At 39.6% G+C, this 13,469-nt stretch overlaps 1 protein-coding gene across 3 annotated transcripts in view; it reads left to right on the top strand.

Annotated features, from left to right (window-relative positions):
* Positions 1–7,978, top strand: part of LOC121517895 (scavenger receptor cysteine-rich type 1 protein M130) — a 28,898-nt gene extending 20,920 nt beyond the window's left edge. For 2 of the 3 annotated variants that reach the window (XM_041799995.1, XM_041799994.1), the window contains exons 14-19: positions 1,005–1,162; positions 1,291–1,396; positions 1,571–1,729; positions 2,199–2,294; positions 4,261–4,431; positions 4,524–7,978. In XM_041799995.1, coding sequence (XP_041655929.1) covers positions 1,005–1,162; positions 1,291–1,396; positions 1,571–1,729; positions 2,199–2,294; positions 4,261–4,431; positions 4,524–4,711 — 878 coding nt within the window. In that variant the 3' untranslated portion in view covers positions 4,712–7,978. The remainder of the gene's footprint in view (positions 1–1,004; positions 1,163–1,290; positions 1,397–1,570; positions 1,730–2,198; positions 2,295–4,260; positions 4,432–4,523) is intronic. The other variant, XM_041799996.1, reaches the window with a different exon arrangement.
* Positions 7,979–13,469: the final 5,491 nt, after the last annotated feature.

Genomic DNA, 13,469 nt, shown 5'->3' with positions numbered 1-13,469 from the left:
CCATCTTCTCTCTATTTCGTCCTGCAACCTCCCTCTTTTCTTTCTCTGCATCTCCCTTTCCTCTTTTTCTTTATCTCAATCATCTTTCTTTCAACACCTCTAACTTTCATCTTCCTGCGTCTCCCTCTTATGTTGCTCTACATCTGCATCTTGTCTTTTTTATTTCCTCTTCTCTTTCTCTGCATATCCCTCTTCTCTCTTTCTGCATTTCCCTCTTCTCTTTTTCTGTTTCTCTATATTCTCTCTTTCTACATCTCCATCTTCTCTCTCCTGCATTTCCCTCTTCACTCTTCCGGCATCTTTCTTCTCTTTTTCTGTCTCTATATTCTCTCTCTACGTATCATTTTTTTCATCCTCCTGCATCTCTTTTCTTGCCCTACATCTGCATCTTGTCTTTTTCCTCATCTCACTTTCCTAACTTTCTGCATCTCTTTTTCCATTTCCTCTCTCTGCACTTCCCTCTTCTCTCTTTCTGTCTCTTCATCTTTTGTCTCCCCACATCTCCCTCTCGTCTTTCTCTGCACCTCCCTCTTCCCCCGTCTGCATCTTCATCTTCTCTTTTTCTGTTTTTCCATCTTCCCCGTTTCTACATGTCCATCTTCTGTCTTCCTGCATCTTTGCATTTGTCCTTCCTGCATCTCCCTCTTTTCCTTGTCAGTGTCTGTCTTCCTTTCTCTTCTCTTTGTCTGTATCTCCATCTTTTTTATTTCTGCATCTCCTTTCTTTTTATGCAGCTCCTTCTTTCTCCTTGCATGCCCCTCTTCTCTTTATCTGCATTCCTCCCCATCCTCAAAACCCCAACATTGCTTTGGCATATGACTGTTCAACATGACTTAGGTTCTGCTCAAGTTTTCTCCTCTTTTTCAATAACAGAATTAAGAATACGCTGATTCAAGTTATGACAATTACAGTATGTTAAGTGTCACATTCCCTGGAATCTCTGTTTCCATCGTGAAGAGCTACATCTAATTTTAATTTGTGTTTTTTTTTTTTTTTTGCTAAAGTCAAGTTCAGCACCACAGAAAAATGTGGAGGTCAGATTCTGGTTAATTATCGGAGCAAGTGGGAAAATGTGTGCCTCACAAAAGCTTTGGACCCTAAATATATAAGTCAGCTGTGTGAGGGGTGTAGCAAGTCCAATGGTACACAACCTACAACCAAGGTAAGTCTTTATAATGCTATGTCGTCTGTATTTTGTCTATAGAATATTGTCTGTTGAAATACTTAAGCCCTCTCCTAAGTGTTATGTATGGCTGCATCATTTCAAACTTGGGCCTCTCTATGATTTAGACAACTTTGGGTACCACATTGGATTGCACCAAAGGTCCAGCAAAAGTCGAGGACTGTGTTCGGCAAGAGTCTTGTGCCGGTCCTGCAGCTATGATCACCTGTCCCGGTAACCACAACCACCTCCAATTATTATGTTTCTGACATTGATAAGCTTTTTGGCTGTACGAACATTTAACCTTTTAACTTCAAAACAGTTTTTGGTGTAACTTACCTGCATGGTTCTTTTTTTAGTGAAGTCCAACTTTCACAGATAAGGCTTTTTTTCTGTCTTTGATGTCAGGCAACGTGAAACCTACAGAACCGCCACCACCACCAAACGGAACCCCTGTACTACCTATCATCGTTGGAGTTGGGTTTCTTCTGCTGGTGGTCTTTCTGGCAATTGTATTTGTACGAATCTACATTGTCCGCAGAGCCAAGAGGGCCTCCAATGCCATATGTAAGTATTTTTCACATTTTTGTCAAATTTATAAGGAGTCTCGTTGCTTTAGTCACAATCTCAAGTGTTTAAAAATTTGTTCAGTTTTGACAATTTCACACTCCTCCGGATGAATTATTGTGTACTTGAGCCTCTCTGCCACAAGAGGTCAGTCTTTCTGCATGCTGAATGAAGTCTGGCTGTTGTGCATAACTATTTAAATACATGAGATTATTTTCAGCATTCCTTTATGCAAGTCAGCTCTAAGGATTTAGAGACTAATGATCTTCAGACATCAGCTCTAAATGTTCAGGTTGATTAAAGCAGATGCATGTGTAGGATTTCAACACCCTTCATTTTTTTAAACAGTCTTCTCTCCTGTACTATATTTAAGGTCCAGTCAAGTCAGGTTTTCCCCAGCACAGGCATTTAAAACATGAGCTGACCAGTGCTGTTATAACAGAAAATAATTCATGTTTTTCTGGCACAGCGAGAATGTTTTCAAAGAGGGAAGAGGAGTTTGAAAGTGGCGACTATGAGGATGTAACCAGCAGAGCCAATGAAATGGAAGACTTCAGTCTAAGTGGTAGGTCACATGTTCATTAATTATTAGATTTTTTTCTAAATTTTTAAAAACCTTCTTGCTCTTAATTGTTCAGCAACAGTATTTTTCTTGTAGTAATGGAAAAATAAACATTTGTTGCAAATGTCATGTAATTAAAAATACTACCACACAATTATTCTTCATCAATACTTTATTGTTCTATTACTTTATCAGACAAAGGTGCTATTACACATTTTTTCAGTTCTATAAGATTTGCTTTGAGGTCTAGTATAATGTTTAAAGTTTATATGTAACTATCATTATGTTGCCAGGTTTAGACATTGTAGTAACCTGACATGCCAGATAGACAGTTTCATATGTTCATTGCATGTGATATATTTCACGTTCATCTGCGATACCTCCCAAAAAGTGAGGGAAGGGCAGGACTTTTCAGAAAATTCTCAGAAGTTGATTGGATGAATATTCCCTCTTCCTCATTGTCATAGTAGAAAGACAAAATGAGGCAGTAGGCATGCAGGTGCTGCAGTAGTTTATAAACAGTGGAGCTTATTGATGGATTAAACTCATGCTGAAACTAGTCAAGAGAAGTGGAAAAACATTTTCTTCACCAAGAGAAGCTTTTAGTGTGCTCCTTGCTCTTGTTTTAATAAAGAAATGTGGCCCAGTATGTGCCCCTATAGCTACATCTCAGTTAATATAGCTATGCCAGCTTCTCCCATTGTATACATCGGCTTATAGTGCAACTAAACCCCACCCATAACTCTTGCAAACTCTTGCACTTTATTTAATACAGAAATGCTGTCCAGAAACAGCTGCTATGCTATTGCTACATCCTAGCTCAGTTCTACATAGGCAGCAGCCATCGCTGTCATCTTCCAGTACAACCAAACCCCTCCGTAGCTATCACCTTGTTCTCCTCAAATGGCACTGATTGGTCTGGTCTGCTCTGAGACCTGGTGCAAGCTTTTCAGACTTCAGGCTTTGCAAGATGGATCTGCCTGATGACAGATATGGAGTCTGGCCAATGCCATCTGCTTTGCAAGTTTAATATTGTACACCTAAACATCTTAATGCAAAGAAGGGGGTTGTCATTCCTGTTTCTACTACACTCAGTTGTTATTTTAAGCTCAGTGTTCACATTTTCAAACGATTATTGGAACACAAACCATCCAAATTTGAAGAAAATATCAACTGGAAGTGAGCTAACTTTGCAAAGCAGGTAGATTTGCCAGACTCCATGTATGCCATCAGGCTAATCCATCTTGAAAAGCTTTGATTCACAAGATTTGTCCCGATCCGAACATGGTTTGGGCCAATCAGAGTCATTAGAGGAGAACGAGGCAGTGGGTAGGGGTGGGGTGAAGTTGTACTGAAAGTCATTTGAGATGGCTTCTGGTGTGGTGATTAGCTTGGATCTAGCTCTAGGATAGTGGCAGTGTTACTGGCAAGGTTTCCCTTTCTTTGTATGCAATTATTTTTGTAAAAATGAGGGTGGATTAAACGACATAAATTTAGCCAGATTTTGGCCCCACTGCTTGTCAAAGCCCATCGCCAAACTGTGAGCCTGAATATAAACATTGAGAACAAAAAAGGCTCTTTTAGTTAGACATAGTCAACAATGAGTCCTTGATGCTCCAAAACCATGATTCTACTAGACTGGCATGTCAGAATTTTTCTTGCATCTTTCTATTAGTTTGACACTTTATCTGACGTCAGTGATGTGTATCCCAACGCCGACTAATAGAACAGTATTTGCTTCCTGTGTTTGCATTGTTATTCACCAGTGTGTCAATGTGAACCCTATCATCTTTTTCCCCTCATGGGATCTTCTGTTTAGGTACAGTAAAGTTAGCAAAAGAGGGCTAATGTTGCAACATTTAAAATGCTAAGCTAACCAACAAGTCTTATCATACTGAAAAGTGATCAAATAAAACAGAGCATTATTATAGTATTATAATGATGTAAAAAATGTATTTGTTGCTTTTAGGATTCAGACCTGAGTCCAAATTCATCACAGAGGGTGAAGCTCACAGCTCTTCCTCTCTCCCTTACGATGATGTTGATGAAGCCATTACTGATGCTCGACCTCTGACCTCTAAGACCGCCTTTGCTGTTGTTTCAGGGGACATCCCCGAGGACGCTCTTAATCGAAGATCAGGAAAGTTTGGAACTGTTTTCCCCTACTCACTGTAATCCATACAGTAAACAGAATGGCTGTTTTTTTAACGTCACTATTTTTCTTGTTAACAGATGGCGTGGCCTATGAGAATGACGACCCCCAGGACAACTACGATGACATTGAAGAAAGCATTGAGACCAATCAGACGAGAGCCGAAGTCCATATCGGCCACCATATCACACCAGGAGACGATCTACCCCCGCCTCCAGAACTGCTACAGGAGGATGTCGACTACCTGGTGCCAGGTGAAGATGGTTGAGCAGGAATATCAGCTAAAGTTAACTTTATCCAGCAGAAGTTAACAACCCCTAACCCAGTCCTTTATTACAAAAAAAAGTACTCCTAAGAGTCCAGATATCCTCTAGACCAGTATATCCCAAACTTTTTTACTGGATAGTAAATTGTGATTTCTCTGTTAATAATGAAAAGATCCCAGTAAAATATTGGCTACAAATGATCCCATATCCATAAATCTGAATATGACCAATTACAATTAGGATTGTTATTGAGTAGAATATTTTTTGTAACTGCTTGACTGCGCTAAATATTTTCGTGTGAATGTTTATAGAAGTGGACATTTGTGTCCTTAAAGGCCTTAACATTAGAAGAATGCACTGATACAAGAGGGTTAACCTTAACAGTAATGTAATTTTTACTTTTGCCAGCTATAAAGAAACAACAGTATTAACTCTTCACATGATAACTACTCCTCACAGTAGCTTTAAACAGATGCAATAAAAATAGGATAGTAGGTAGGTTCTGTTGTCTCTCAGTCAGAAGATTGTGGGTTTTAATCTCAGCTCCTGTAGTCACATGCTGATGTTTTCTTAGGTAAGACAGTTAACCCCAGTTTGCTTCCATTGCTGTCAGTGGCGTGTAAATGCATATGGATTCAAATTCTGAAAGCCAATCCTCCATAACAACCTTTACCATCAGTGTGTGAATGTGGTATGAGGTGTAACCTGTGGTGTAAAAGTGCTTTGAGTGGTCAGACATAGAAAAGTACTATATACAAGCTCAAGTCTATGTATAATTTTAATACATTTTTGTACAGTTTATTGGCAGACATGAGCTGCGTACACAGGAAATATCTTAATTTTTCTGCTTCAGTGTTATTTATTGTGTTCATCTTAATTGACCTATCACTAAGCCCCGCCTCCTTACCGCACTCGGACAAACAATCAGCATTCTGCCCAAGATAGCGTTGGCCAGAAACTGATATCTGAACAATACTAATACATTATAAAGATGGTACAGTCAGCTATCATTATGAAGCTGAAGCCACTTCTTTTAAGAGGATTTTCTAATTTTTTTGTAACATTATGTAGCTTAGTTTGCTGTGAGGCAGTTTTATCCCCAATATTAGTGGGAAATGAACAGGTTATATAACATGTTGCTCTGCAGTAAATATAAGCTAACAGTGTGTTGCCTTATCTTAGACATGTAGACATTATTGTTGATCTTCTTTATGTTAAGTTGTGTGGTCTGCCTCATAGCTTGATCCAAAGGAGACCCAGCTGTGTTTATGTGAGGTTTAGGGAATGAGATAAAATGCTCTTCATTCTGTAGTCTCTCAGGATACCTCGTATCAGTGCTGCCTTTAACCCAATGCACATTTTTTGACTGTTTCTCCGAGTTTAAAACTGTCTAAATTTCAATGAAATCCCATGAAAAACATTTCTAAAGCATTTCTAAGGTGGTCTATGAGTTGGATGTCAGAGTAGCTGTGAGAAATGTGATTGGCTTGTGGCCTTGGAGGGTGGGGCTTAGTGATAGGAGAATGTAGTTGGTATTAAAGACAGATAAATTTATGTACATTTTTTACAATATTATAGTTTTCATCAAAATATTAAATTAAATGTCATTTATCAAATACTTGTTTTTTTTCTGTACTGTTGTGAGAGCTGGGCACACATCAGGTACATTTGATTTTCATTAGCATCATTCTACCTACTTGAGGGGAAAGAAAGAAAGGAGCTGGTGCAACTATTAATGTGTGTTTGGTTTACCCTGACACTTTTTTAGCTAGAGGAAGTTTTTAAGAACTTTTCTAAAACATGAGTTAACATCGCTAAATTATTAACATAATAAAATGATACCAAAGTCGTGTCTACATACGGAGTAACCATTAAGAAGGTCGATTGTCTTATAAATTGTGCCCACCTCTGACCACAATTATTGTACTGTACAAACAAATAGTTATTGTTTGCTTGGATTTTTTAAAATTTGCTTAGTTTGTTTCACAGTCACATGTGCTTTTTGTTGTTGTCAATGCAAATATGACGGCTTCAGCTGTCACATATTTATGATGTATATTTAGGTCTATAGGCTGTTGTATGATATGACAAATACTGCCAATTTGTTGGTGCTACCATTTTGCTGGGTCACTATGACTGGAGTGTCAATTGTAATGTCTACTGCCACCCACTGATTAACAGCAGGGAAGAGGTGGTTGGCTGTCCAACATTAGACAGCTACTGATTTAAGTACCATCATTGGATTATTTTATCTACAGTTATATTAACAAAGTAGACATCACTGACCTTGGGACAAACTTTGGTCTCCTTGTCATTGAAGTCTAGTCAAAATAAAATAACATCAAAAGCAGGGCCGCCCTCAAAATGAGGCCCTTAGCCAGGGGTGTCCAAACTTTTTTCACTGAGGGCCACATACAGAAATATATAAGGATGTTGGGGCCACTTTAATTTTGACATTGATTTAGTCAGAAGCAGAATAAAGGAGAAGCTGGGCTGGAGGAGGGTTGCATTAGAGGTTTGCAGAGAGAGCAGCAGAGCGTGGCCAGGTAAGAGCAGTTTAGATAAGGCAGCATGAGAGCAACTGGCCAATCCTTAGAGAAAACCAGCTGACTGTCAGCTGATGAAGGTTTGCATTACATTAACTTGACTCTGTGGCCTGCCTGAACTAATGCTAAATGCTCAATTTAATGGCTGACTAGGCAAATACACAATCAGTTCCAGGTTTTTGGGGATACCAATCAGATTTCAGGGGGTGCTGTTTGGACCAAGATGCCACTGGCTCAACCCCTGAAATATTATTGGTACTGATATCACAAAAAAATACAAAAAAATTTCAATACATTTTTCCTGCTGAGATGTGTGTTTACGAAATTAGCATGGTAGCGGTGCATAGTGCTGCAACTATGAAGTACAATACAGGCAAGCACAAGCGACATGTTCAAATGTCGGCCATAATTCAGTTTATACCTAGAATTTGCTGCGGGCCAATCAAAATTGGACTGTGGACTGCATTTGGCCCTCCGGGCCATAGTTTGGACACCCCTGCCATAAGCAGACTCTGGTATAAAGCCCCCCTTCACTGCATGGGACCAATAAAACATAAAAACAATTTATAATTTAGCCTGAGATAGTGTTTGTATTCTGTCTGATGTGCAGAGAGAATAAGTAACAAAGGAAACTTAACTGTAAGATTTGTCTTGTACTTAAAACGCTGTACAGTAATGCATGCTCATCATCTTGATCTTCACTTTTGTAACAATGTAGAGGAAATAAACTTGCAAATAAAGAACTTCTTTTCCATTAAGTCTTTTTTTCTTATTGCTTTTATATCGTATAATTATAATCCCTGAGGTGTGTGTTGTTACATGTCAGAGTTCAGTATCAGTCTTTGCATCCAAGCATGAATTGTGCAGCACTTTAAACATGCATGTGTGACCTCTTTTAGCTTTTATCCTCTGCTGTCTGCCCAGGATTTTAGGAAATGGCTCAGATGTTGAGTATCAGACTGTATGTTTATATGTCATATATAGTTTGATACACAGCACAATAAGCCGTTTTCCACATAAAACTACATTTTGATGAAGGATTCCAGATGACGTTGCTGTCCATTTTTAAAATGTATTTATGTATGTTTAATAAAGCTGTGAAGTTATGTCTAATGCATTATATGAATGGGCTGTTTTTACTATTTAACTCTTTGTGTTTTTGTGATTTGCTTTCCAAGTCAACCCAAGTGGTGCCAAGGGCTGACAGAAAAACATCTAAACACTCCAGCTCTGCTCTAAACATATCGAATACAGTTACATCCACTTGCACTTTAGCATTCTCTCTGATTACTTAAACATCTTCTCCCAATAGGCTGGACATATGACGGAGCAGCTGCTGCCTACAAATGTTAACATGAGTAAGGCCATCCATGAGGGACTAACAGAGACACTGGTGCAGCTTTTAAGAGGCTTACAGAGCTGCTTAGGCCTCACATGTTTTGTCAGGAGTTAGCAAAGGGCCACTGAGATCATAGTGTCAGCGATACACCCATAGGGACTAATTTGTAAGCAGCAGTCATCGTATGATATGTAAACATCACAGCCAGACTCGCTGTCAGAGGCCTCACTCAGGGATCATCATGTGGGATTAGGTCTGCTGTGATGCTGAAGCTGAAATAGACTCAGTGGAGACTGACTGAGGCTGCAGAGGAAACACTTTAAATCAGCCTTTATCATATTTATTAAATAAATCTTATGAACTGGCCTCACTTCTGACTTTTTGTCCTTTTTTAAAATTTTTACTTTTTTAGCTCCAATTTATGAATTTTTATCCTGATTATCACTCAACAAATTTGGCAAGCCAAACTGAAACTTATTAAAACCAAAACAAGTTGGCCCACTAGCCCATCATTATAACAATGTTAGGTATAATCACAGATATAAGAGATATGCTACACACACATGACAATAGTATCACCTGCAACATGATGTTAAATGGTGTGTAAAATCACATTTGTGGCAGAGTTATAGAGGTGGTTGGACACGTGACATCATTTATCACTGACATAGCTGTGTCTTTGCAGTCTGTAAGTTAAAACAGATATGAACTTATATGTTCTCTCTCAGAATTAGGATTTTTAAAAAAAAAAACTACTCAAGTACATGTAACGGAGTAAATGTAACACGTTATTACCCACCTCTGATTTTCAGGGAGGGTGTTCCAGAGAGTGGGGGCTGTAGTCCTGAAAGCTCTGTGTCTGTGGGTATGGAGTTTGGTGGTGAGAATAGTGAGAAGGAGTCTGAGGACCAAGGCCTTTGGTCGGTGTATATGGGTGAAGGAGGCTGGAGAGGTACTGAGGGGCAAGAGCGTGGAGGGATTTGTAGGTAAGAAGGAGGGTAGGGTGTGAAGTGCTTCCAGGGCCTGGTGCAGGTGAGAAGCCTGGCAGTGGAGTTTTGGACATATTGAAGCCTGCCCAGGGTTTTCCTGAGGACCCCAGATAGGACTCTAATGCAATAATCCAGAAGTAATAAGCTGTGGATAAGAGTTTTGACCTCAGAGTCTGAGTGATGTTCTGAGTCCGGAGATATTTTTTAGAGGTAAAAGGCAGTTTTGATCACAAATTGACATGTCATTTTTTCAGGTAACAAAGGCTGTGAACTTCAGCACATACCTAATCAGATACATAAAAATCCATATAAAAAATGAAGCTCAACGTTAGTTCATGCAGCAAATGGTAGTCATAAGCCCAGCTGTGATCAGCTGACAGCCAGCTGATTCCAATTATCACCTCCTGGCTCCCACAGTCAATCACAGCTCTTTCTCTCAACAAGGCGTTCTATTTAAACATGTATTTATGCTGATGCACCATGCTGCTGCTGGCAAAGCTTAACTTCCTCCACCTCAGCCTGCTCCATTACAGCATAAAGCTTATTGCACCCTCGTATTCAGATTCATGCTACTGTGTTGCTATTGAACTAATTTAGTGTATTCAGTACGCATTGTCATTAATGTATCCATCCATATGGGGGTTTCTAGCCATGTTCCTGTAAAGTCAAAGCATGCTGCTTGATTAACCCATGGAGCAACTTACAGTATAAGCAGAGCCTTCTCCCCTAAGTAAAACTGTATATCCATTTTGCAGTAAAAATTGTAAAAATTGTTTGATCAGAGTGTTCCTGACTGAACAACAGAGGTTTATCACATATTAGTGTAATTTGGTTGATATGAAGACATCATCCTTTTCGAAAGTTGTTTTAGGCTCACCTCATATTCTATTTTAGTCATAGCCGCATTTCAGTCATTTTTGCTCTTGATACTTTTAGTCAATAAAAATGAAATGAAAACATAAATTGGTTATGATAAATCTTCCAAAAATATCATATTCCACAGCGACAGAATGATAGAGGTTCAATTTTCTGATTATATAAACTGTTAACCCACCGACTTGTACTGTTATACATGTACTGTTATACTGATGTATAGTCGTTGTGTCTTTAGAGATGAACTCATACTTATTAGGTTTCAAACATTTGATTATCATGCTCCGATCTGTCTGCCTGCTCGCTGTGGCTCTTGTGGTCATTATCTGTTCAAACGGAGATCAAAGTTGATTAGTTTCTCTTTAGGCCCCTCATGCCGTTTCCCTTTTTATTCACTGCACAACACGCATGGGGCATTGGCTGGATAAGAGAGGCCCCAGTTGTGGTGATTTTCCATTACAGAGTCATATTATTAATAGAGTTCCTGGGCGTGTATGTTGTCATACTGACAGCCTGGGTATGTTGTCTGTGGCTGTGTTTGTCTGTGTGCATGTCAATGAAAGCTGAGTGGTGTTATCCATATTTAATCTGTCTTATTCCACAATGACAAAGTGGACTGGCTTCTGAAAGTATGCAAATTGAAAGCTGCATAAATATTAAGACAGATGCAACAGTGGAAACATGCTGCAGATGAAAATAGCAATATAGACAAATATGTAAACAGTTATTTTTAGGCCTGCTGGTGCTTAGCGCATAGTGATTAATGTTGGATAATGCATCAACTAGTACAGTCTAGACCTGTCCTCTTTGGAAACTGTCTTAAGATTACTTTGTCTATGAGCTGGTGATATACAAATACAGACTGATTGATGTGCATAAGCAAAGCAAATCAATTTAATTGATGGAAAAAGCAAAGGCAGAAACTCCAAAAAGCATCAACAGCCAGGCAATGCCTTTACATTTTCGCAATGTGTGTGCATTTTTGACTAAAAATGAGAAGAATTTTCAGTTATTTCATTTGTCAATTTTCATATTCAATTTGCAAAAGGTTTGACATTAAAATACAGAAAAAGACATAAAATATTTGAATATGAAAATGCTCTGTTACTGAGCTCTCATTATTTAAATGAAAAGTCTAATTTGGAAATTAAAAGGCAATACCAGAAATGCTTTTTCATTTTCAAAATGCATGCGCATTTTTTTGGCTCATAAGTAAAATTAATATTCAATTTATAATGATTTCACTTTTGCTTTCCCCACTGGAACTGCACTGAAGTACAAACAACTTGAAAAAGAAATTGAAAAATGGAAAAGTGGCGCATGAGAGTGACGTCACATTTTTGATCCCAGTTTGGCTGTTACGTTTCCAGTCCGGTAGGTGGCAGTGTGCATTTTTATTGACCCCTGCTGCTAGCCACCAAGTTTTCCAGGCGAAGTGTCCCGCCAAAACAAGACTATACACACTGTCTGGAAGAGAATGGCCAAGTCGGTGGCAATGCTTCTCAGGGAGGCTGCTGCTGCCCTTGAGCAGCAGCAACAACAGCTTCCGCCAAGCCAGCCCTCCACCGTCACTCTTTCTACTCCAACGCCTGACCGAAGAACAGGCAGCTCCCGAGGTAAGAGTGCAGCCTCCTCAGCAATGGTCATCCATTAAATGCTAGCCCACTAACGGCCAACAGATGCATGGACTGGGTTTAGCTAGAAATGGTGTCAGCACAGTTTTAGCATATGGGCAGCTTGACTAAATCACTGCACCGCTCTGTCTCAAAAGCATTAATAGCTGGCTTCGTACTCTCTGCATTAACCCTAGAACACTATCGCCGGGTGATTTTCACCCGAGCAAACGTATTTACATGATTTTCATTATGTTGCATATGTCTGAGTGTCATGAGTCCCTGGGTAGCTTCAGCATTGTCTTTGACGTCTTTGAAGGTGTGGGTGTTTCCCTAGTCCAGAACCCGCTTTTTCCTACAGGCACATGTTCGGGTGATTTTCACCCGGCAATAGTGATAGAGGGTAAAGTAGGTTTCGCGTGGATTACACCCAGTGATAGTGTTAGTGTATAAAATCAGGCGATCTTGCTGCATTTCAAGGGTGACAACATTCAGGCTCGGCATATTTTCCCCTTCTTCAACTACAGCTGTCATCCTGTCGCAGGGTTGGTGTCTCTGGCATCCCAGCTAGTGAGTAACACATAGCTAAGGTTTACTTAACTTGGCAGTTGTTTAGCTGACTGGATTTCTTTTTTGAGCTTAAAGCTACATTATCTCTCTAGCTATCTAGCTAGCTAATTAACTGTGCACATTCTTTCTTTCAGCCAAGAGGTACATTATCTAGCAAGATAGCTAGCAGGTGAAGTTGAAGCAGTCCTACAGAAAGAAAAAATATGCCTAAAAGGAAACTAGTGAAGTTCTTGTCAGATAAGGAAATAGAAGAGATTCTGTTCAGGGAAAGTAGTGGTGAAGATATTGATGATGTGGAAGCAGAAGAGATGTATGACAGCGACAGTGACATAGACTACATTCCAAAACTGGGTGAGGATGATGAGAGTGATAGTGATGACTTTGAGCCTAGCACTTCAAGTCATCAGAGAAAAAAAATGCAACATCAAGATTCCAGTAGACCAACCACCAGAGAAATTGCCAACCCAGGACCTGTTGCCTCTATGTCTACTGCCCATCCTACTTCCCCTGCCACAAATCCTGCTGTCTCTGCCACACCTGATGCTGTCCCTGCCACATTTTATGCTGGTCACAGGGGGAGAAGACACCACCATGAGGATGATGGCGTGGCCTATATTGTGAGACTCGAAAACAACTCCTATAAGAGTACTTCTGGTTTCCAATGGAGTTCTAGGCCTCAGACATCGGCTACTACCAGGACAGCTGCATGAAACATCATGCCTGCTTTTACACCAGGACCAACACCAGAAGCATCAAATGCTGACACCCCTGAGAAGTACTTCACATTATTTTTTGAGGACCAAATCATTCATGAAATTGTGGCATGGATG

This window comes from Cheilinus undulatus, linkage group 11, assembly GCF_018320785.1.
Source record: "Cheilinus undulatus linkage group 11, ASM1832078v1, whole genome shotgun sequence".
Classification (NCBI taxonomy): Eukaryota; Metazoa; Chordata; class Actinopteri; order Labriformes; family Labridae; genus Cheilinus; species Cheilinus undulatus.
Note: the sequence above shows the minus strand (reverse complement) of the source record. Positions and strands in the feature narration are given on the sequence as shown.